This window comes from Micromesistius poutassou, assembly GCF_964030765.1.
Source record: "Micromesistius poutassou genome assembly, chromosome: 9".
In the NCBI taxonomy this organism is placed as follows: Eukaryota; Metazoa; Chordata; class Actinopteri; order Gadiformes; family Gadidae; genus Micromesistius; species Micromesistius poutassou.
Window position 1 is genome coordinate 15,861,843 of NC_140279.1, and position 25,292 is coordinate 15,887,134.

Here is a 25,292-nt window from a genome sequence, read left to right on the forward strand (position 1 = left end):
GAAGTACCTTTATAAGATTAAATTATTTAAAAACCTATCGACAAAATATATCTAAAAACATGGAAATTACAATGCTCCCAAAATTTCATTTCTTAATCCAGTATCGTCCTGACAGACCATGACAACTTCCACTTAGAAACTTATTAAACGGCATGTGCCTGCTCATATAATTTCTCTCTCAAATGAATGCAGATTATGTTCTTGACCGAATGGTTTCTTTCAAGAACATGACATCTAGCGGCTAAATTCAGTATGACAAATTGTCACTTGTCTTTATTTCATAACATTATGTTAAAACAATATTCAGCTGCAGATAAATGGAAAAATAAACATCAAATGCATTTTTATTAGATGGAAAACCGTTACATCTGGATCTAAATATAACGTAATATGGTATGGTATGTTATGTACACTAAAAAGCATAGGCCTACTTGGTTTGAAGGCTCACGACAACGCTATATATACACACACACATAGATAAATACATATTTAATCAAAGTGCATGTTTTATAAGGTGTTCATAATACGTTACATATTTTTATAGTAATAATATAAATGTTATAATATCAGGATAGAACTGAGCTTGACGTGACCGCTAGTGGTCGCCAGTATCCCGTGAAGCGCAGCCCGACTCCGCCGTGACCTCGCAGAGCTCAGGAAGAAGAGCAGCGCTACACACGGAGCTGTCACGGTGGAACATGGCCGCATCCAAGCCGGTGGAACCACAGTCTGCAGCCGGCCTACCGCGCTGGCAATTGGCCTTACTAGTCGGGACTCCAATAGTGCTCGGAGTAGGGGCCGTTTACCTCTGGAACCGGAGCCGGTCGAAGAAGGACCGAAAGGGGAAGGGGAATGGTGAACGCAAGACCCCAGAAGGCAGCGCTAGCCCCGTACAGGGCCAAGACGGCGAAGCGCGGGCCAACCGGGAGCTGGAGAACATGGTAAAGGAAGGGCTTTGCTTTAGGGGGAAACGTGCATGTCTGTGTACTGTGACACTGTACGTATTCGTGTCTAATGTTGTGTATGCTTGTGCACGAATTACACATTTTGGTGACTAAATCGTGGTTGCCGTTAACACGCGTCTCAAGGACGTGGAGCGTACCCGGGCTGGACTGACGACTCCTCGGCCAGCGTCAGACGCGCATGCGGTGATCTGCGGGCAGCTAGCCTCGTAAGCTAGCTCTAAAGCTAAACTAGTCGATAGCTCGGTGGCTAGGTTCCGAAGCCTTCCTAAGCCTTAGAAATGTAGATTTTCTGAAGAGCCTCGCACAACGAACACACGCAGGAAAGAAATGATATTGCGCACCGACAGTATGATGCTACACAACGTGGTGGCGCTGTCTGTATAGAAACGAGTTAAGGTCAAGGCTGGTTGATAGTTGATGGATAACGCGGCTGGCTAAGTATTGGGTCCAGTGTGCGGGGAGGGGGCGCGGTCGGGAGCTCTACCTGGGGGTACGTTGAAGTGTCGTTATGGCATTCATTCACAAGACCAGCACAGAGCACCATCTTGTTTCACTCCGCCGTTGGCACTACTTTCACTTTAAATTTAACAGGAATGGTGATCTCACTGTTTGTTGTAGGCATATTCATTCAAATGGTCTAAACTAATGCGAAAACAATTTTAAACGTTTCACTTTATTTGTACATATTGTACAGGTCGTATGGGTGGCTTAAGAGTATCATTCACAGACAGGGCGGTAGAGGAACCAAAGTCAAATGACCGATCACAATGTTACTTTATTTCCACCCATATTATTTACTTTCAAATGCAATATGGTAGATTAAGGTTATTTGACCTCTAAATCAAACGAACGTGACTTCTCCTAGTTCTGAAATCTTTCCTCTCTATTGCACTTTTGTAACATGCGAAAGAGCTGTTCTGATTGGTAAAACAGTAACCTTGGCTTATTGGGTTAACAAACCTTGCCAATGGTGTATTTTGTAACTTGTACTCTCCTGAGTATTCCCTACTTTCCGCTTGTCTACATTTTGTCCATTAAAAATGTTTCTAGATACGATAAAATATCACTTTTTCTGAAAAAATAAAAATAAAATGCTATGGTTGGACATGAATGTTGAATGTTTTTCTTCCACCTCCGGGAAGTAAGTACAGTTCATCACTTCCTCCTCTAGAGTCCCTTGGACCGGGCCCAGGGAGCCAAGAATAAGGGCAACAAGTACTTCAAGGCGGGGAAGTACGACCTGGCCATCCACTGCTACACAGAGGCAATCTCCCTCTGCCCAACTGAGCAGAAAACGGACCTGTCCACCTTCTACCAGAACAGAGCGGCTGCCTACGAACAGCAGGTCAGACTCACACGCTGTGGCCTCAAACCTACCAACATAAGCTGTGGATTGTGTGGAAAGCATGGTATTTGATTAATTTCATAATCAGAAAACGGTTACTAATTTTAGAAAACCTGAAATAGAAAGAAGATTTAATGTTCCTTGTTATCACATTGAGAACATGTGCAGAGGTATTAATGGCTAATAGCCAAGCCTAGCCAAGGCTAGGCATGTGTTGTGGTTAATTGTAACCTTTGTGTTCTTAAGACTCACTCTCAGACAGTCTGGGTTTTGAACCCACACAAGGCACAACTGATGCTATGACTGCAGTTATCAAGAAGCCTAAGACCTTAGCTATGGCTTAGCGAAGGTGTAAGCTAAGCTATGGCCCAGAGTAACAAGAAACCGAGCACAATTCTTTTTAGTATTATTTGGTGGGTGTGTGTAAGTGGGAGATTTCAATTTAAAAATGTGTGTGATTTCATATAAACCATGCTTGTATGACTGTATCAGATGAAGTGGACGGAGGTGGTGCAGGACTGCTGCCAGGCGGTTGAGATGAACCCCCGCTACGTCAAGGCTCTGTTCAGACGCGCCAAGGCCCTGGAGAGACTAGACAACAAGAAGGAGTGTCTGGAGGGTGAGTCTTTAAGCCTTCTTGTGAGACCAAATGAAACAAGCGGGCATATCACTTTTTTGCTTTGGACAAAATGTTGAATAAAAATGCTTATTGTGGCCATTGCACAATCCACTCGATCCCTGCTGTGATCCATCTACGGCCCCACCACCCACAGAATCACCTCTGGTGCAGAGGGTGCAAAATCCACTCAGGATAAGATAATGCTTATTGATCCCAGACTAGAAATACGCTGAAATCTCCCAGGGATTGTGTGGATTGATTGGTTGTAGCCCTCGACATGATGCTGAGGATGATGGTGTGTTTTGTTTTCGTTTCATCCAGACGTGACAGCTGTGTGCATCCTGGAGTCCTTCCAGAACCAGCAGAGCATGCTGCTGGCCGACAAGGTGCTCAAGTCCCTGGGCAAGGAGAAGGCCAAGGACAAGTACAAGGTAGGGAGCCACACCGGCCAATCACAGGAAGGGAGAGAGCGGGACGTTAGCCAATCGCGTAGAGGAGACAGCCAATCAAAGAAGTGGGGGAGACCTGAGAAAATAATATAAAGACAGTAGCCCGTCACAGAGCGGTTTGTTTTTCAAAAATATATCTTTGTGGTGTTCCGTAGAACCGCGAGCCGCTGATGCCGTCGCCGCAGTTCATCAAGTCGTACTTCAGCTCCTTCACAGATGACATCATCTCCCAGCCGCTGCAGAAGGGCGAGAAGAAAGACGAGGACAAGGACAAGGAGGGAGAGGCCGCAGAGGTCACCGCAAGGTCAGAGAGCGTCAGGCTCGGTTGCCGTGCGGACGTCATCTCGATGTGCGCGTCTGTTGCTTGTCATGATGGTCGGCATGAGTGGCGCGAGTGTACAGTTTTCCCGCTGCGTCGCTGTAGTGCAGCGCCGTTGTGCATTTGCGATAATGTTGAGCTAGTCTGAGTGTTGCGTTGCAATGCTCTTTTCAGTACTCACTTTTGTACTTCAATCAACATTTTTATTTGAGATAGATTTGATTGTACTTCTGTGAATCATAAGATAGTATGAAATTCATCATGCCAGTATTGTAAAATGACATGACTATTATTCCATTCCATCATTTATTTATACTGGTTGAATAAGCATAATACTCATTTATCCAGGGAAAGCTCAATTCAAAGCTGTCAGCTAGAGCTAGGTAGGCCGGAATTAATATTAATGGCTGAATAGACATTAGTTGCAGTTACAAATCGTTTACTGTTGATACAGCTGAAAGCCATAAGGTGGCATTCATTTCATACACGTACCTATACTGTTTGGATGTAATACTCTGGAGTAATCACAAACTCCAAGTTTCTTTTTTTTGGTGTGTCTCTAATATATATTGTATAGTATTGGAGTATAAATTGATGCATTGCGGCAGGGTGTTCCATTAGTAAACTGTCGCTCTATTGATGCTCGACAACATTAGAAAATACTGGCATCTGACATTTAGCCAAGCAGTTCCAACATGTGACGCTTATAGCATCACAGTTGGCTTAGTTCACTAACGATTCCCGTAACCAAAATGGGGCAGGCTAGTGTAGCCGACAAGTAATCGATCCCCAACACACACAGTCTGTCTGTAGGCCTTCTCGGGGTAGATGCCCCTGCCTGCCTGCTCATTTATGACCTGCTACTGAATTCCAAAGTCCCTTTTGGATTAAAGTGTCTGCTGACATGATGGTTTGATATGTATCGCTGGATGACTAGATGGATAACCACTATCTTCTTCCTTCACTCCTACTGAAAAAATAACACACATTACGGTCCATTCCATCTTTGTTCTCTCTGCCCTTAGCTCTGGCTACCTGAAGGCCAAGCAGTACATGGAGGAGGAGAACTACGACAAGATCATCAGCGAATGCACCAAGGAGATCGACTCGGCCGGCCGCTACACCACGGAAGCGCTGATCCTACGGGCCACCTTCTACCTGCTGATCGGGAATGCCAACGCCGCCCAGCCCGACCTGGACCGCGTCATTAACACACAGGACGCCAACGTCAAGGTAACTCTACACCCTCTTCAGTCGGTTGGAGGTTTTTTACAACGCTAGAGCAGAGCAGAGTGGAGGATCATGGGAGTTCTGGAGGCGATGGGGATTCTCTCTGTGTAGTTGTAAAAAGAGTGGAGGAGGAATACGGAATTATCATATATTCCTAAGGAACTTAATATATATTATTAAAATATATATTTGTGTATCTCCTGTTGCCTCCAGATATCTGGCATGACATATGGCCATGGCATGAGAATCCTTGAAAGCGTTAGGGGTGTGAATCGGACATATAAAATCAAGGGAACATCCTTGTCATCATGTCTCTTGTTTTGTCGGTGGGCTGTGGGATGATTGATATTGTGGTATTCTGCCCTCCGTGCGTAGCTGCGGGCCAACGCGCTGATCAAGCGCGGCAGCATGTACATGCAGCAGCAGCAGCCCATGCTCTCCACGCAGGATTTCAACACGGCCGCCGAGATTGACAGTCACAACGCCGACGTCTACCACCACAGGGGACAGGTGAGGGTCGTCGGTGTTTTGGTCGCTCACCTTGTCTGGTTGGTTTGTCACAACAGCCTCCTCCTTCCACACCACAAATAGAATTTGAATTGTCCCTCATCCTCCTCATCCTCATCCGCTTATCCGGGGTCGGGTCGCGGGGGCAGCAGCTCAAGCAGGGGGCCCCAGACTTCCCTTTCCCGGGCCACATTGACCAGCTCTGACGGGGGGATCCCGAGGCGTTCCCAGGCCAGTGTTGAGATATAATCTCTCCACCTAGTCCTGGGTCTTCCCCGGGGTCTCCTCCCCACTGGTCGTGCCTGGAACACCTCCCAAGGGAGGCGTCCAGTGGGCATCCTTACCAGATGCCCGAACCACCTCAACTGACTCCTTTCTAAGCAAAGGAGCAGCGGCTCTAATCCGAGTTCCTCCCGGATGACTGAACTTCTCACCCTATCCCTAAGGGAGAAACCAGCCACCCTCCTGAGAAAACTCATCTCGGCCGCTTGTATCCGCGATCTCGTCCTTTCGGTCATCACCCATCCCTCATGACCATAGGTGAGGGTAGGAACGAAGATCGACCGGTAGATCGAGAGCTTTGCCTTGCGGCTCAGCTCTCTTTTCGTCACAACAGTGCGGTAAAGCGAACGCAATACCGCCCCTGCTGCTCCGATTCTCCGGCCAATCTCACGCTCCATCGTACCCTCACTCGCGAACAAGACCCCGAGGTACTTAAACTCCTTCACTTGGGCTAAGGACTCATTTCCTACCCGGAGAAGGCAATCCACCGGTTTCCTGCTAAGAGTCATGGCCTCAGATTTAGTGGTGCTGATCCTCATCCCAGCCGCTTCACACTCGGCCGCCAGCCGATCCAGTGAGTGCTGAAGGTCACAGGCCGATGATTCCATCAGGACCACATCATCTGCAAAGAGCAGTGATGAGATCCTCAGATCACCGAACTGCAACCCCTCCCCACCACGACTGCGCCTCGATATCCTGTCCATGAATATCACAAACAGGATTGGTGACAAGGCGCAGCCCTGGCGGAGGCCAACACCCACCGGGAACGGAACTGACTGGCTGCTGAATTGTCAAGAAATGTTATTTTCTGCTTTGACATTTGAATTTCATTAAAAGGGTCTAATTTGCTCTCATTATTACGTGATGATTGATTCAGTAACTTTTTTTGATTAGTGATTAGTACATTTTAAAGTCAACAAAACCTATTTCTAATTTGGTTTTAATCAAGTATTGTGTATTTAGAATAGTCCAGTTATCGACTGTTTTAATATATGGTGGTGGAGATTTTACTTGGGGTTCGTAGTTCCTGATAGTTGTGTTTGTGTTCTTTGTGTTCCTTCTCGCCGTTAGCTGAAGATCCTGCTGGACCAGGTGGAGGAGGCGGTGGGGGACTTTGACGAGTGCATCCTCCTGCGACCAGACTCTGCTCTGGCCCAGGCCCAGAAGTGCTTCGCTCTCGTAAGTCAAAGTCTTACTTTCCCAATCACAGTGACTCATACAGTATTAAATATTACAGGATCACTTTCCAATGCTCTTTCCCCACATGGTTTGTTGTTAGCTATGGTGAGTAGTGTTGGCTACTGGGTTTGATTCCCAGTAGCCGCAGCCTAACCTGCCATCCTTCAGGAAGATGCCCTCACTATCAACTGCTCCTAAAGGACATGTATCTGACACTGAGAGCTGCTTTGGATCAAATAAATCCATCAAAGTCAAGTCTTAGAAATGACTTTGATGGACATCCAAGTCGCTTGACTAAATGGAAACCGATCAGTTTGTGTTGACGCAGCAGCTTGTCTTTGATTGGCCGGCGTGTGTCTGTGTTGGGTTCTCAGTACCGGCAGCAGTACACGGGGAACAACCCCTACCAGATGCAGACCGCCATGGACTGCTTCGAGGACGTCATCCGGCGCTTCCCCAAGTGTGCCGAGGGATACGCTCTCTATGCTCAGGTAACACCGCAGCGCCGCGCTCCACTCAGCACTGCACACACAGCGTAACGTATGAGGACCTGGAGGGTCACTGATGTGTTTGTCTTTTTTTTTTATGACTAATATACTCTATATATATATATATATATATATATATATATATATATATATTAGGTTTAATTGAAATGGTGTACTCCGTGTCCTCTGCAGGCCCTCACTGACCAGCAGCAGTTTGGTAAAGCAGATGAGATGTACGATAAGTGCATTGACCTGGAGCCGGACAACGCCACCACATACGTTCACAAGGGGTGAGCAGGTCCCTTTCAGTTACTGCACCACAAAACAACGCATACATGAATAAATGATTACAAAATGACAAATAATGCTGTTATTATTAGAAGAAAATACATTGTTCATTTGGTATTCATCAAAACGGCTTCAGTTTGTTGCTATAAACAGATATCGTTCCATTATTAAGTTCCATTGTACCACTGTTATGTTCTCGTCGCCTCAGGTTGCTGCAGCTCCAATGGAAACAGGATGTGGACCTTGGCCTGGAGCTCATCAGCAAGGCCATCGAGATCGACAACAAGTGTGACTTTGCCTACGAGACCATGGGAACCATCGAGGTCCAAAGGTCAGAACACGCCTCAAAGCTCTCCTCTACTTCCTGCTTACCCCTCCAATAAAATGCTTTTCCGAGATCCTGATTTCATACCTATAAGGATTGGGAGAGAAGGACATATGTATTTAACGTGAAGGAGTGTGTATGCCATTCATTCTCAAGAGGTTAAATGAACAGAACAAACAGTTGCCAAAAATCTGATAAAAAGGAGCTTGAAAGCTAAAAATCTTTTTGTCAAAAATGTATGAACTTTTTAAAATGGTATGCTGTTGACTACAATATAAATTTTAGAATCAGAGGGTTTACATAGCACAGTAGAAGATATCAAAATAAGTAACGAGTAATACAAGCATTTAATATATATAAATTAAATTATTCAAGTCTTAATACATGCTAAAAAGAGAACTTTATTCAATTAGTCAAGTGATTTGGAGTACACTTGGGCCAGCCTGGAGCTGACTCGAAGCGTACTTGGCCCTGACTTGGAGTGCACTCTATCTGAAGGGACTCCAACTGAAGTGATTTGAGCCATGTCAAACTAACATGTACGTATGGTCTTCCTCCTCCTCAGGGGTAACCTGGACAAGGCAATAGACATGTTCAACAAGGCCATCAACCTGGCCAAGTCTGAGATGGAGATGGCCCACCTGTACTCCCTGTGTGACGCCGCCTACGCCCAGACCGAGGTCGCCAGGAAGTACGGCCTCAAGCCGCCCACACTGTAACCGTGGTTACACACGCCCAACCGTCAATCACAATCCTCCCGCAGCTGAGCCTCGTTTTGTTTATGAATTCAAATGCGAACGTTGACGTTTTAGTGTGTTGACGAGGGATACAGTTCTGGGTTAGGAACCGCTTGTGTTTACATCCAATCGGAGAGAGGTTTTTGGTGGCCGGTTGGTTCCTGGTGACCCCTGACCCTGGCTCCCCTGCCTGAGACCTGGTTTAGAGATTGTTTCAACCTAACCAGCCTTCAGCTGGGGCTTAAATTAGACTTGCAACACCCCTGATGTCCCTCTCTAAACCCGGGAATGATCTGTCATTCAGGGGACCTCTATTCTGTCACTCAGATTGTCTTTGTCCTGACATTCAGATTACCTCCATTTCATTTAGATTATTTGTCCCGACATTCAGATTATATCTGTCCTGCCATTCTTATTGTCTCCATGCTGTCATTCACATTCTCTTTCTCGACATTCATATAGTCTATCTTCTCGTACAGATGATCTCTATCCTGTCATGCAGAGTATATCCATCACAAGGGCCTGTCCAGTGCTTACGATCTGCTTTCAATCCAAAAGTAGCAAAAAAAACTAAATTGGAATCATGCTCTTAATTTGACAAGGAGTAATCCTAAAATACTATGAAAGCATTGTCTGATTATTTTGGCTTGCCGAATTGTTTAATTTATCTAACCTTTGCTCTCTAATGGTGTGTATGTTGTTCGGCTTCTTCCAACGTTCAAACATGATGAAGCAGAGAATGCAGGTTAAAGACCCATAGTCCAATGTGTGATGGGAGTGTTTTTTTGTTTTGTTATAGTAAATACTGGAATGAATCACTTGTGGGCAGTGCGCACAGTTTAGCCATGAGCTTAAACATGTTAAGGGGTCCTTTAAGTGTTGTTTATTTGTATTTTTACTTTTGTTTTTGTTGGGATTGCCTAGATTTGTTTTCTATGCCTTGTACAGCATGTGATGTTGATGCAATGCTTGCCCTGGTGATTTGAAACCTCAACATAAGGATTCTGGACTAGTTGTCATGGCAAACTGGGTTCAGTTGGGCTCACCTGTGTTCATTACCCGCAGTCAAACTGGGACATATTTTTTTCCCAATCCTACCGGATTCCCCAGCCAATTTAATGTTTAATAGGTGTTTCATTTTTTCAGATTATTCTGCAGACTGACTGGTGTTTTAAGACGGCAAAGATGACACACACACACATACAAAGGATAAATTCTAGTCACAATACATTTGTACATCCTATGGTTTATGGCTGGTAGGCTTAATTCCGACCTGTTACTAACCACAAAGTCATATGGAACAAATGACTCTTAAGAAAAGAAAAACGGTTATTTACAAAGTGTTGGATTTTTTTAAGTAACTGATCAGTGCTTTGGTTTGTAATTATACCCAACAACAATCTGGCTAGCACTTACGGAAGATGATATTTGAAAGTTCTCCTGTTACCAACAAATTAAACCTACATTCCATTCTGAACACAATTTTGGCCACTGTCAGTGAAAGAATCACCAGAATATTACAGGACCCAGAGAGTAATCTTGGAACATGGATGTGAGCCTTTGACAATGTTGTTCAGCTGCAGATTTCAGTAATTTTGACTATGTTCGGAGAAGACACTATTCTTTGAGATGTACCACGACCAAAGTAAAAGAACATATGAATCCTAATAAAGTTATAATTACTGGAAAACAAACTCAGTCATTTATTCTGTTAGTTCTCTAGATTGGTATCATTTGTAGTGTATTATTTTAAAAATATATACATATAAATAGTTGGTATTTTTTTCTTGATTTTAAAACAGGCTTTCAATTTATGAAACACTTGATGTCATTGAACAACCAACCATATCCTATGTGAATAAAGAATGTAACAGCCCACTTAATCTTTGAACCAATTAATTTACAACTTGGATAACTACAAAAAATGTCTGGCAAGGTTAACAATGGAACTGATAATAGTGCAAACGATGCAAACTTGTACAACTGAAAGATAGTGACATATCCAGAAATAAGAATGGTCAAACAACCACTCGTTTCCTTCACATAATTAAACCAATTAACCCCCTCATCTGCTATATCACGTGACACACGTCACGTCTCATCCGGGTCTGCTTGTCACGTGTGCTGTGACGTGGCGCGTCAACACAACAAAACGATGGCGGACGCCGTGGAGGAAGTTCTGCTCGCTACTTGGTGAGTCTGTACTTAGACACAATGATAACAGGAATAACTTCAAATGATTTGTGTGGTCAGGTCGCACTCATGTCGGGTCCATCCTCAACGATTGTGTGCGTGTTCACCTGGTGGTGACGCTGTATGTTTATGTGTGTGTGTGTGTGTGTGTGTGTGTGTGTGTGTGTGTGTGTGTGTGTGTGTGTGAGAGTGTGTGTGAGTGTGTGTGTGTGTGTGTGTGTGGATACGAGTTGACGTGTCGAACAACGCTAGCTAGCCACATAAGCTCATAATTGCTAATTATCTTGGATAATTTTGCTTCATTGTTTTGCAATAACACATCATAATAATAGCATCATTGGCCCTGGATGTAGTTTAGTCCCTGTCTCCCACGTGGGTACATTGTGGGTTCGATCGGCCTGGGATAAAGGCGGTATGTACATTCAATACTGCATATACTGGCTGTGTAACTTAGTAGTAAAACAGTGTGTTACCCGATGGAACTCGTCACAGCTATGTTTCAACTTATCCTCCTAGTAAAACACGATGTTACATGATGCGTTTGTACCCGGTGTGTTATTGCCATCTGCTGTGCCTGTTTGTATTTTGTAGTGTGTAAGTTTATTTTATGGGCTATACAATTTGTTGATTTTATAATTACATGTCATTAATAATATATGAATTATTTAACAGCAGTCAATATACTACTACCAGTTAGGCCACCAGTTGTACGCTGGAGTCTCCATCTTCTAGATTAAGTTTTGTGGTAAACATGGGCTTGGATTTCAAAATGAGGATACTTTACCTCTATCAACTACAGACTTTACATGTTGGATACTCTATCCAGACGAGTAACATTTCTGGAGAATTTAGTTTTCGTAGGATTTGTATTTTGTGTATATTTATGTATACGTTTTCATTTATATACTATATGTAATGGAATCGAAAGTGAGCGTAACTTGAGTGACACATTTTGTGTGAATGTGATTAGTTTCCAAGCGCTTTGCATGGTTCTATAACTATAAGAATCATGGGTCTGCTCAAGCTTTGCGTTGTTCTAAAACTGTTATTAACACTCGTTGCTTGAGCTTTGTGTTGTACTAAAACTGTTAGTAACAATGGTCTGGTAGCCACAGCTTTGTGATGTTCTAAAACTGTGAGTAACAATGGTCTGGTAGCCACAGCTTTGTGATGTTCTAAAACTGTGAGTAACAATGGTCTGGTTGATCCAGCTTTGTGATGTTCTCAAACTGTGAGTAACAATGGTCTGGTAGCCACAGCTTTGTGATGTTCTAAAACTGTGAGTAACAATGGTCTGGTAGCCACAGCTTTGTGATGTTCTAAAACTGTGAGTAACAATGGTCTGGTAGCCACAGATTTGTGATGTTCTAAAACTGTGAGTAACAATGGTCTGGTAGCCACAGCTTTGTGATGTTCTAAAACTGTGAGTAACAATGGTCTGGTTGATCCAGCTTTGTGATGTTCTCAAACTGTGAGTAACAATGGTCTGGTTGATCCAGCTTTGTGATGTTCTCAAACTGTAAGTAACAATGGTCTGGTAGCCACAGCTTTGTGATGTTCTAAAACTGTGAGTAACAATGGTCTGGTAGCCACAGCTTTGTGATGTTCTAAAACTGTGAGTAACAATGGTCTGGTAGCCACAGCTTTGTGATGTTCTAAAACTGTGAGTAACAATGGTCTGGTTGATCCAGCTTTGTGCTGTTCTAAAACTGTGAGTAACACTCTTTGCTCGGCTTCACGATGTCCTGCATTTCGGACCCCAAGTGGGATAACCAAGATGGGGTTGACTTTGTGTGGTGCCTAGGGACCAGGATCTGGCCGAGGCCTTGGACTCTGGATCCGACATCGAGATGGAGAAGGACCTGATCCAGGAGGTGGTGATCCCTCCTCAACAACGAGCAAAGATGTGGAAGGTGAGAGGTCGCCAGACAGCCCTGTGGAGGTCAAAGGCCAGCAGGGTGTCTGTGACGTGATGATGTGGAGGAGGGAGATATCCTATGAAGTAGGCCTGGGCGATATGGCACAAAGACATATCACGATATAACTTGATCATATTGATCAATATCGATAACTATTGATAATTTCAATTACCTAAAAAGACTATGAATTACCATGCTGGATTTAAACACTTCTGTTTAACACTTAATATGACCTTCCACTGTTCTTCATCGATAAATACTCCAATGTCGATACAACAATGAAAAACACTCAAATATTGTAAATAAGTATGGAACTGTGTTTGTGATCAAAGGTCTATCATGATACGATAATTTATTGTTTTATTGCCCAGGCCTACTATGAAGTGAGACAGCTCGCTGAGTAGTATTAATGACTTGAAGATGTGACACAGCATGTAGAGCATGTCTTGCTAAACCAAAGTAGAACTTAAGAAACATTAGGGGTTGGATGAAGTGTCAAGATTGATTGGAAACTATTTACTGAGAAATTGGCAGGAGGGTGAAGCTGCTCAATGTTGGTTTTAAAAAAATAAATAAATTAAGCCTTTTCCAATAGATGCATAACTTATTTGATTGTGGTGAAGTAATGATTTATTTTGACCTGAATAATTAAATCTATTTTTATGGTTACCTCAGTTTTTAAACTGGCAAAACGGTTCCAATGTTACACATGAAGGTGCACGTATGACCATCTGGGTTTTGTGGAAGTGAAACTATTTGACATGCAGAATTGCAGACGGACTGGAAAGACAGGCAGCCTTTGTTCAGGACAAACACTTAGGGAACATTGAAGGAATGTGTCTTTACATTGTCCTTGCATTCAGACGAACCCACTGTTTTATTTAGGTTGGTAGGCTGTGTCTACTAACTGTAAAAAATGCATGGAATTTACTTTGTGACTAAATTAAAGCACAAGCCGCCTATATTGCTTTTTAGCTGCTATCAGTTGGTGAATGTTTTCATGGACCAGTAACTGATTTCTAATTTGTTTCTATGTCAGGGATAATGACCGGATCGCTGTACATTATCACTTTTATTACATGGTTACTTACCAGAGAATGTATTTTTTTATTTTAAAGTCTTTTATTCATAGCAGTGATCTGCTATACAGACGGCTAAATGTCCTAATTGATCAATCAGAATCACATATTCGACAAAGCCTTTTAAATAAGCAATAATAATGCCCAGTGGAAAAGGATCAACTTTTATATCTCTCACTACCCTAGCCCTATTGTGTCTCTCTCCGACCATTGTACTGTGACCCCTAGTCTCACCTCTGTCTGTCTGTCTGTCTGTCTGTCTTGCCAGATCGCTCTCAACGTGGCTGGCAAGGGTGACAGCCTCTCTCCCTGGGACGGTGTCCTGGACCTCCCAGAGCAGACGCTGATTCACAACCGCAGCCAGCAGCTGATCGGTGAGTCCGGCCCGCCAATCAAGCCAACTTTATTAGTATTGCCCTTTTTAGTACAATGACAACGGATGACAACGTTTAGCGCCTAAGACGACTCCCTTGCTCCAAAGGCCTTAATGGTTAAGGGCAAAGGAAGACGTCCTAGTCGACACTATGCGGGAAGCAGAGTGTGTGTTAACCAGGGCCCTGTTCCCTGTGTGTAGACCAGCTGGGCGTGTCGGGGCAGGAGCGCGCGGAGCTGGTGTCTGACGTGGAGGCAGTCATCACCTTCTACTGCAAGTCCAGGAACATCAGCTTCACGTCGGAGCTGAGCTGGCCCCACCTCCTCAAGCCCCTGCTGGGCCTGCAGCTCCCGCGCAGCGACCTGTACAACTGCTTCTACGCCATCATGAACAAGTACATCCCCAGGTGAGACATCGGCTGCCCGTCTGTGTGTCTTAGGCAAGGCAAGGCAACTTTATTTATATAGCACTTTTCATACACGAGGCAGAGTGTAAGTGAAAGTCAAAGTGCTTCACGTTGAAACATAATCATACAATAAAATGAAATAATAAAAGAAAATAGATAAGTAAAAGACAACTCGTCTCGTATGCATGTCCATCTGGTGATCCGTTCGTTTCCACACGTTATCTGTTTGGCTGTCTTTCTGTCTGACTGTTTGTCCTTCCCTCCGTTGGGCTGCCTGTTTTTCTTTCTCCTTGTCTCTCTGCCTGTGTTTCGTCTGACCGTCTGTCAGATCCCAGCTTGTATTTCTCGTATTTCTCCCTCCCGCCAGATTGTACAGAATGTGAATGGTAAACATGTTTATGTAAAACACACACTGCAAATCAGCATATGAAAACATGAACTGGTTCCATTGCTCATGTTCTTCTTCATTGTTTCTTCCGACCACATTTGTGTGTGTGTGTGTGTGTGTGTGTGTGTGTGTGTGTGTGTGTGTGTGTGTGTGTGTGTGTGTGTGTGTGTGTGTGTGTGTGTGTGTGTGTGTGTGTGTGTGTGTGTGTGTGTGTGTGTGTGTGTCTGACGTACAGACGCACAAACGCACACACACTCTTTTTTGTTTTGACCTTGCTCTCTGCCCCCCCTTCTCCTCCAGTGATTGTGTGGTTATGTTTGTTCTATTTTGGTTCTTGTGTTGTTTGGACCCGTCTAGCATTCTGCCGAGACTGTCTGGTTCTTTGTTTTGACTCTCTATGTCCCCCCCCCCACCCCCCCACAGGGACTGTGTGCAGAAGGGCCGGCCCTTCCACCTGTGCAGCTTGTTGCTGCAGTACCATGAGCCCGAGCTCTGCTCCTTCCTGGACACCAAGAAGATCACCCCCGACTCCTACGCCATCAATTGGGTACGTATGTCCACCTCACGCCTATCCTCCATGTCATCCACACTATGTCCTCCACTCTCTGTCCTCCACTCTCTGTCCTCCACTCTCTGTCCTCCACTCTCTGTCCTCCACTCTCTGTCCTCCACTCTCTGTCCTCCACTCTCTGTCCTCCACACTCTGTCCTCCACACTCTGTCCTCCACTCTCTGTCCTCCACTCTCTGTCCCTTATGCTCTGTCCTCATGGCTCTGTCTCCAGGCTCTGTCCTCTATGCCCCCCCCTCTATGCACTGTCCTCATGGCTCTCTAGGCTCTGTCCTCCACTCTTTGTCCTCCTCCACACTCTGTCCATCCCCTGGCTCTGCCCAGAATAAGGCTCTATCCAACTGGACTGGCGTGGTGATAAATCAAAGTGTGTCAGTGGTCGTAGCTGGAGAGTGTTGGAATCCGTTTGTGTGTATGGGTGTGTAGGTTTGTATTAACGTGTGTGTGTGTGTGTGTGTGTGTGTGTGTGTGTGTGTGTGTGTGTGTGTGTGTGTGTGTGTGTGTGTGTGTGTGTGTGTGTGTGTGTGTGTGTGTGTGTGTGTGTGTGTGTGTGTGTGTGTGCACGCGTGCGTGTGTTCTCAGCTGGGCAGTCTGTTTGCCAGCCACTGCCTTGCTCCAGTAACCCAGGCCTTGTGGGACAACTACCTCCAGCAGGGCGACCCCTTCCTCGTCTTCTTCCTCATGCTTGTCATCCTAGTCAACGCCAAGTGAGTGTAACCCTAACATCACCTAATCACTCTTGCCCCAACCTGACCTTCCCACCCTATCCCTAAGTTGACCTCACCACTTGAGCCATAACCTACCCACTCGAACCCTAACCTGACGTCCCATAACTGATAATAATAATTATAATAATAAATGTTAGCCGTGCACCGAGACCAAGGTTTTATCTACAATCTAAAACTCCAATGAAAGACAATGAAAACCTGCAATATAATTCATGAATGTTCATGTTTCTGTGTATATGAAGTGTGTGTTGTGTTCCTCAGAGAATCCATCCTCTCACAGGAAGCCACCAGCAGAGAAGAGATGATGAGTAAGTATCTGGATGCCCTGACCACCACGTATGAGTAGGTGTTTCTTCTCTATGTATTCCTCAACATGTGAAAGAGAAGCTCTTTAGTAATGAACCTGTCTTTAACCGTCTAATGAGAAGATCCCTGATCAGCTGGTATCAGAGGGGCAGGATGCTGATATGTGTGTGTGTGTGTGTGTGTGTGTGTGTGTGTGTGTGTGTGTGTGTGTGTGTGTGTGTGTGTGTGTGTGTGTGTGTGTGTGTGTGTGTGTGTGTGTGTGTGTGTGTGTGTGTGTTGCAGAAATGCTGGAAGAGTCTCCAGCTCTCCTGGAGACAGAGGACGTTGAAGACCTGATGTCTCTGGCCCAGTATTACTACAGCAAGACCCCTCTGTCCCTCCGAAAGGTAGGCCTAAAGAACCAGGAAACAGACCAGTTCTGTACTACCAATACCAATTCCAATAACAAATCACAAATCGTCAATAATGGAACTGTTTATCTCACCCCAAATGATTTTAAACAGGGTCTGATCATGTGATCCATTGCTTTTTAGCAAACCACCTATTCCAGTATTTTACAGGTCATTGGAGTACAGCAATGAGAACATATAGTGAAAGAAATCTATTTTTATTTGGTACTGCAACCAACAAATAAAAAAGTGGATACTCTAATAGTTTTTGTTTTGTACTGTAACCTTATTTTATTTACATTACTAGTTCTATTTATCTATTTTTCATCTTTACATTATGTGTTGCCATGTCTTCTCTGGATATCTCGGATACATCTTCTCTGACATTTCACACATGCTCTCTAAAATGCGGAACGAGTCTGACTTGCCGTGGTGCTCTGTGGTCCCACCAGGAGAACCAGAACCTGTTTGGCAGCAGTCTGGTGGCCCTGAAGGAGGAGGACATGGACCTGAGCCAGGCCCTCTGCCTCCCCGTCTCCGTCCCGGAGATCCTGCAGGCCAACCAGCACCAGCAGGTTGGTCTCACCTGGTCTCACCTAGTCTGACGCCTGACCCGATACCTGCTCATTAATGACATGCATCTTAAACTCACTGTCTTAGTCATGTTGGATAAAAATCAGCGTCTTCTCTCCCCAGAATGGCAGTACCATTAAATATAATTATATATTTTAAATAATCTTTGAAGTAAACAGAAAATTGTGTGAAATTAATTTTTTTAATAGCAATAATGCAAAAAACGACCAAAAACTTATGAAATAGTAATTGACAAAGTATAACGGGTACATCTTAGGATCTGCAGTGGTCTGTGCAGTAGATCTAGCCCCCCCCAGGAGAGTTGAGTTGAGTGCATGCACAGAGAGGTCTCCCGGGGTGGGTTGACCCAGTCTGGTGGTGACGGTGGTATTGGTGCCTCCTGTAGGACGGCGTGCGGTTCTTCGTGGTGGACTGTCGGCCGGCCGAGCAGTACAACGCCGGACACCTGTCCACCGCCTTCCACCTGGACTCTGACCTGGTCAGTATCTCTCTCTCTCGGCCCGCAGCAGCCTATCAATTAAATTCAAATTGAATGCAAAATAAATTGCCGTCTGTCCCTCTTACTCATTCTCTCCCTCTCCCTCACTCGCCGCTCTCCACAGATGCTGCAGAACCCGTCAGAGTTTGCGTTGTCGGTCAAGTCCCTGCTGGAGGCCCAGAAGCAGTCGCTGGAGTCGGGGTCGGTGGCCAGCGGGGAGCACCTCTGCTTCATGGGCAGCGGGCGCGAGGAGGAGGACATGTACATGAACATGGTGCTCGCTCACTTCCTGCAGGTCAGAGGGACACTACACGCATGACCCGTTGGTCGTTCTTGCACCAAGCAATTCAATGTTAAATCAAGCTAGTTTGGGTAGAAGGCCAACACATCGGCGTCCCAATGTCATTCGCCTTCCGTCTCCGGTCACCTCCTTCACTCATCAAACCCCCTTCCATTGCAGAAAAACAAGGAATACGTCAGCATCGCAAAAGGCGGGTTCATGGGTGAGTGGAGAATTGGATTCGATTTTTGTATATATTTTCTATTTATTTTTATTATTAAAAAATACATTATTTTGTCTTCATTTATGTTTATACCGGACTTTTTAGGACCCCAACCTATATAAATGTGTGTTATTATATCATCCTGATAAAGCTATGCTTGACGTGTCTGTGTCTGTCTGTCCGTCCTGGTTGTGCAGCTCTTCAGCAGCACCTGGTGGACATGAACATTGAGGGCCTGGACTCGTCCTACCTCCACTGGATCGTCAGCACCTCGGGGTCCCACAGCAGCCTCAGCTCAGCCGACGTGAGTCCCCGCCCACCCTCGGTTAAAGAGCGGGAAAGCTTAAAGGGGATCCCTCACGCTCGCTGCTGTTTTGTAACAAAAGAAGAGTACTGCGTCCAAAAGCGGCCAGTGACATCAACTCCGAAACTGAGTTGTTGTTGTTTTTGTTGTTGTTGTTGTTGTTGTTGTTGTTGCAAACCGCAACATGCATATGTAATTGGACTCTCTTATATTACAAAAAAAGCTGAGGGGTTTCTGAAAGGCATTAAGATATAAAGGGTCACTATTTGAGGAACAGGTGTGATGTTGATCAGCCAATTCAAACTATTTCAGAGTGTTAGTACAAACTGGTAGAGTTACCTCCTGGACCCTTGTGATGTCACAAGTGGATAGATTTTCAAATTGCTGGTAATGGCTTATCAACCTCACATGCACATGATTTGGTCATGATATTCATCTTCTGGTCACATAGCCATCACAAACCATTTAAAAACTGACCCTATGGTGACATCACAAGTGGAAGGCAGCCTACCGGCCTACCCTGTGGCCAAGTGGTAGGCTGACCCATCATGCATGCTTTGTGGACACTCCTACTTCTGATGTCACAAGCGGATAGCTTCTAATCAACATCACAGCTGGTGGTCCAAAAGGGGCCCGTCAACACCAGAGGGACGGGGACGGACGGGTCAGAGGTCATGACGATCCCCTTCTGGTCCCACAGGGCGAGTCGCCGGGCGGACCCGGGGACGCCAAAGGGGTCAAGTCTCTGGTCAACAAGATGACCTTTGCCCTGAAGTCCAAGTCGGTCAACGTCAAGGAGAAGATGATCAGCTTCATCGAGAACACTGCCACACCTGTTGACAGGTGAGTTTCTGCCTTACAGCCCATAGTCTTAAGAAACGATGTTGATATTTACGATGACACAACATATTTTCTCTCTTTGTATTTTACTGCGTGTGGGGAGATAAATCTTAAGTGAGAGGAATGTGGTTGTTTTAAAGTGGAGGACACATTCTTAAAATACATTTCTCCTTACAATGCAACACACATTGGCCATCGTTAATAGCTATCAGGCATATTGTGCACATTATTTTTCACAGTTAGAGCGACCCATAACGACAGTCCCTGACCAAACCATGTGCCTTATCCCACACTAGAATGTCTTTCACTCTGCCCTGGCCAGAGAAGGCTGTCCCTGATCGGTAAGAGTTGCCCAGCCTCGTGCTGTACTTCACTAGCATGTCCACCACTGGCTGTTGGGCCCCTCACAGGCCCTCAGGGCACACCCCCCCCCCCTCTGCATTACACAACCACAATTTCATAAACTTAAAGGGCCCCTATCATTACCACTAGGTGCCAGATTGGGATGTCATTACAAGCCATTTCAAAATCTGTGCCCTTGTGACATCACGAGTGAGGGACTGCTTCACCATTTGTGATGTCACAAATGGATATGATGATTTTTGGCCCTGTTGCACCGAGTGGTAAGAACAGGGGCCTTTTAATGACCTGTGCCACGGTGTCGCATGCTCGGATCCAAGGTCTGTCCTCACTCCTCACTCTCATAGCAGGTTCACAGATGTGGATACTTGAAAACACGCAAGCCATCTCTGTCCTTATGCTTATACTAACCACTCTGAAATCCGGTAGTCACTTATCCACGGTAGCCTTAGCGCTAGTGTTTGTTGTCGTCTTTCTCTTTTCAAATCTTATGTCATCATAACATCCGAGTTCAACTGTAGTTGTTGCCTGTTTTTTTTCCCCGTCTGACCAAATGAGCTAGTTTGGGTCTAACTTTAACAATAGTGCCGGTTGCCTGAAGGCTGAAGCAGATCTCTGCATTCCATGTCATGGTTCGTCCTAATGGTGATAACCCGGGCTGTGTCAGAATGGACCTCTACACTCACAGTCGATAAAGCCCTGGATATTGCACAATAACTACCATGCACCTCTTTGTGGTCTTCACAGTCTAAATGTTGTTCTACCGTTTCTTTGTCTTTAACAGCTTAGTCTCGACATTGTAGCTGTCTGTCTTGGGTATTAACCATGTTTTGGGTTTAAAGATTAACTTCTCACTAGACTTGGGAGATGTCTGCCTCACAAAGGTTCAACTCTTGTCAAGTGTATTGGATTAAAAAAAATATGATTTTCTTACTTTTGTGAAAGAAAGCTACAAAAAACGAGCTTTCTCTTTTGATGCGTTTGTCAGATTCATCTATAATCTTTACAAAAAAAGATCCATAATCATTTTATAGGTTGCAGAAAAGCATCTATAGAATTGTAGAATAGAATGATTAGCATGGTAGTATTGTTGGTGGTAACCTCAGCGAAGTTGTGTTTAGCCCTCACAAAAGCATGTCTTTACCCCGTTTAGCCTTTAGATCCAAAAAGCCAGTCCAGTGTGTGGTTGCTCTCTAAAGTTTTGCCCGTTCGGCAGCAGAGCATACTTGCTCATGCTCCATGGTCCTACACCACTTGTCGGTGACCTCACTGGGCTCCATGTTGACGTGATGACATCACTGTGTCCTTCCCACAACAGGCACGTGAGCAGCAACGACCGGGTGGGTAAGCCCTACAGAGGAGTCAAACCCGTGTTCAGCATCGGTGACGAGGAGGAGTACGATACAGGTGGGTCCTGATCACAACTCCTGCACTGTTGGACGGCATCACGACGTGACCTCAAACCCAAAATGTTTTCCTTCCTGACATTCTGGCAGGAGAGTGGAGGCATACTAGAATAGCATTCAAAATGATTGGATGGCCTATCGGTCTGTCTCCCTAGCTACCCGGCTACTATCGGGCACTTTGCCCGTGCCCTCTTTGCGCATGCCTTTGAGTCTTCCACAAGGTGAGGCAGACCTATTGCTAAAGCTAGTGATAAAAGGCTGAAGAAATATATATATATAATACTTTCAATAACCAGGTAACCGGGTTATTGAAACCAGTAAGAAGGATTGTTTTCCAAACGCCCCGCCCTACCTTCATGCTCGCCCCTGGGGACCCTGCTCATTTACCCTCGAGGATACGCGTACCCCCGGTTGGGAATCACTGAACCGAGTCGTGTGTGTGTGTGTGTTGTGTTTTTGTCACATTTGGTTTGCGTTCTCCCCCGTCCAGACGAGATCGACATTTCGTCCACGTCGGACGACGACCGGAAGGAGATCATCAACCTCCAGACGTGGACCAACAAGCCCGACGTCAAGCACCACATCCCCTGTGACGAGGTCAAGGAGACGGGCCACATGTTCCCCAGGTGGGTCCCCCCTCGGCTCCTCCTCCTGGATGATATGCCCTGTCCTGGGGCAATCATAACGTGTGTGTGTGTGTGTGTGTGTGTGTGTGTGTGTGTGTGTGTGTGTGTGTGTGTGTGTGTGTGTGTGTGTGTGTGTGAGAATTTGAGGATCTGTGTGTGTGAGAGAGAATTTGAGGATCTGTGTGTGTGAGAGAGAATTTGAGGATCTGTGTGTGTGAGAGAGAATTTGAGGATCTGTGTGTGTTTGTATGTGTGTGTGTGTCAGAATTGGAGGATCTGTGTGTTTAGAAATTGGCGTGCGTGTGCGTATTCCCCATGTGGCCCCGTACGCTCAGTCTAACCCACCGGGTCCCTCTCTCTCTCCTCTCCTCTCCCTCCCAGCCACCTGCTGGTGACGGCCACCCACATGTTCTGCCTGCGGGAGATCGCGTCTCGCAAGGGCTTCGCCTACATCCAGTCCAGACAGGCGCTCAACTCGGTGGTGAAGATCACCTCCAAGAAGAAGCATCCGGAGCTCATCACCTTCAAGTTCGGCAACAACAACGCGGCCGCCGGCGTGGAAATCTCCGCCGTGGAGAGGTGCTTGATGATGTCATAGTTCCACAGTCACGTGCCATGCTCGGTTACAGAGTTCCCTGTGTGTGGGACTTGTGTGCCCAAAGACCCTTTTAATCATTTGTGTGGTTGTTGTAGCTGGGTACTGGCTTGGTTGTACATTTGAACTTTTCCTTGTTTGTTTTCTTGCCACTTGCTAAATATTCGCCTGTGTTTTGGAAGGGTTCGTCTTTTAGCCATATGTGTGTTTTCCATTTCTTCAGGATATTAGAATATACACAACAGGCAGGAACAATTAAACAACATTTCAGTCCACAATACCTTGCAGTCTCTTTTAGTCTCTAATTTAATGTAAGTAAATCATTTTGAGTTTGAGTTTGCGCCAATTGCACCAATCTTTTGTTTACAATAACGTCCTCCTGGATTAGTCAGGTCAAATCATGTCTATTTGCGTTGCTATTGGCTCTGTGTCGTTAACGCTCTCCTCCTTCCCCTCAGGTATCTGATCCCCAACGCTGGCGACGCCACCAAGGTCATCAAGCAGCAGATCATGAAGGTGCTGGACGCTCTGGAGAGCTCCTAAGGAGGTCTGGACGCGGAGGTCTTCAGGCGCAGACTGCTGGCTCCTGCTCCTGCTCCGGCTCCGGGGGTTCTGCCCACCTCTCCGGACCGGCCCGCTGACGGGATGTGTCTGACTGGTTCCGGTGGTGTGCTGCCTGATCTTCACAGACTGAGGACCTGGTTGGGGACGGGCTGTGTGTGTTTTTTTGAAATACTTTACTAGGTGCTCCACGACCCAACCTTCCCCCTCTACTTGCTCTTATTTAAAACAAAAGATTTATTTTCTTTGCTTGGTTTTTATTTTTGACTTTGTGTTCATTAACAACGGAGCTCATTCCAGATCAGTTCCTCCCAACCAAATCCCCCCCCCGCCTTAAACCCACCTGTTTGTCTAGCAACGGTTGAACCGGCTGGATGTGTGTCAGCTAATCATCAGCGTAGCTAAAGGTCATCGCCCCGCTCTTCTTGGTTTACCATTCAACACAAATCCTACAGTGGGTTTCGCTGGGCACAAATCCGGACCCTCTGATCGATGGCTTGTATTGACAGCGGTATTGCTATTCAGAGTTAGGTTGTTATCATTAAAGGAAGGTGTCCTTTAGTGGTCTGAGGATATAGGAATTAAGAAGTTGATTTCGAAAATAAGCATGATCCTGGATACAAACGGAAAACTCTAGAGATGCACATCCCATAATAGCTGTGGTTGACTGATGGCGCTGGTCTTCTGCCACCTCAACTCTTTTTGATATTCTTGTTTTCAGCGCACAGCCTTAAATAAAGAGTCATTTAAGGGTGTTTATAAATATCTCATGTACATAGTGTGTGTAAACTGCCGTAATATCTGAGCAGTAAAATCATTTTTGAACCATCTAATCAAGATTATTCAAGTCTGTTATTTAGCTGCAGTTTCTAGGACTAAGCAGTCTTTCACGGAGCAAATTTAATTTATTGTCTGCTTTTGCAAACGTGCAATTAACCACATTAGAACAGAACCTGTCCCCCTCTCTGGACAACTTGAGTATTACCAAATGGAGGTCTGGTCATGTCACCGATTGAGCACCAACTATTTCAGTGCTTTAGTCGTCGCTGTCGAATTCCAGAACTGGATACCATTTCCACTTGTGTGGGAGAAAGTCTTTAGCAGACGTTATGCTACCTTTGATTGTATTGTACCTGGCCCTCAGACATATGCTGTGTTGACTCACTGTGGAAGAATATAGCGTATAGATTTCTATATGCTGTTTATTAGTCAACTTATATATTAGGGCATAGGCTATAGTGTCCTTGAATTGTCATTGATTCTATATTTAAGTGTTTTCACACTTATTCTTTTCCAGAAAAGATAATTTGCTCGCTCTTCCATCAACTTGGCAGTGTTTGCTTTCACAATCTCAGTTAATTGTGGGTTGTAACATCTGCAAACAGAAAATATAGCTCAATATATAACTAGCATCATAAGTGTTGAATGACTGTTTTGTCTCATTTGTTGCCATGAGGTAGCGCTGAGGAGTTCCTGGTGGAAACTTTGGAAAGATATTTTGGTCAATTTCTGATAAGTTAGCTGGAGAAAAAGCGGCGATTCTTAAATGGTCTCCCATAACATAGCATTCCCGTGTAATCAATGCATCGTGTTGTAATTTGTTCTGTGATTTGTTCAGTATTTACTTGAATATGCTTGACTGGTCGACGTCTTTAGCGGTTGAGAACATTTCCCTTCCCCATCGTTTGAAAAAACATGGCGTCGGTCACCGCTCACCCAACGGCCCCTTAAAGTTTGCATTCTCCTGTATATTTTGCACCTAACTTAACTGTTATTTTCTAACAAATTCTTTAATAAATTGATAGTTATTCAACAACGGGTATGAATACCTCCTTTTAATTCCTGATGTTGAGTTACTACAGTAGGCTACACTGGGCTAAGGTTGCTAGTCCAATCATGTCCATTACAGATCAACTATAAGGAAGAACCAATGTAAAATACT

At 45.1% G+C, this 25,292-nt stretch overlaps 2 protein-coding genes across 3 annotated transcripts; both read left to right on the forward strand.

The window, feature by feature from the left end:
- The first annotated feature begins 671 nt into the window (after positions 1-671).
- On the forward strand, positions 672-10,542 carry tomm70a (translocase of outer mitochondrial membrane 70 homolog A). The gene is made up of 12 exons (XM_084472796.1): positions 672-941; positions 2,137-2,310; positions 2,803-2,929; positions 3,251-3,360; positions 3,534-3,682; positions 4,723-4,930; positions 5,303-5,437; positions 6,788-6,895; positions 7,270-7,386; positions 7,576-7,673; positions 7,880-8,002; positions 8,562-10,542. Exons 1-12 carry the CDS (start codon positions 699-701, stop codon positions 8,713-8,715), a joined length of 1,746 nt encoding a protein of 581 aa, XP_084328922.1. The 5' UTR covers positions 672-698; the 3' UTR covers positions 8,716-10,542.
- Positions 10,543-10,888: 346 nt separating this feature from the next.
- On the forward strand, positions 10,889-25,115 carry tbc1d23 (TBC1 domain family, member 23; the record flags this gene model as incomplete). 2 transcript variants are annotated; one of them, XM_084473340.1, is made up of 19 exons in its annotated part: positions 10,889-10,926; positions 12,731-12,839; positions 14,193-14,298; positions 14,499-14,703; positions 15,515-15,638; positions 16,243-16,367; positions 16,650-16,696; positions 16,977-17,080; positions 17,536-17,658; positions 18,063-18,155; positions 18,280-18,450; positions 18,616-18,658; positions 18,856-18,962; positions 19,663-19,805; positions 20,099-20,143; positions 21,481-21,569; positions 22,059-22,194; positions 22,576-22,773; positions 23,248-25,115. In XM_084473340.1, 19 exons carry the CDS (start codon positions 10,889-10,891, stop codon positions 23,330-23,332), a joined length of 2,091 nt encoding a protein of 696 aa, XP_084329466.1. In that variant the 3' UTR covers positions 23,333-25,115. The 2 variants fall into 2 exon arrangements, with proteins under 2 accessions (XP_084329466.1, XP_084329467.1); XM_084473341.1 differs by lacking the exon at positions 20,099-20,143 and having other exon boundaries at positions 23,248-25,114.
- Positions 25,116-25,292: the final 177 nt, after the last annotated feature.

What these genes read in the sequence shown, in the direction of transcription:
- tomm70a (XM_084472796.1), top strand. Translation starts at nt 699, where the DNA reads ATGGCCGCATCCAAGCCGGTGGAACCACAGTCTGCAGCCGGCCTACCG. An exon ending in CGGCTGCCTACGAACAGCAG is followed by an intron (nt 2,311 to 2,802) that starts GTCAGACTCACA and finishes TGACTGTATCAG; the next exon opens with ATGAAGTGGACGGAGGTGGT. An exon ending in CCCAGAAGTGCTTCGCTCTC is followed by an intron (nt 6,896 to 7,269) that starts GTAAGTCAAAGT and finishes TTGGGTTCTCAG; the next exon opens with TACCGGCAGCAGTACACGGG.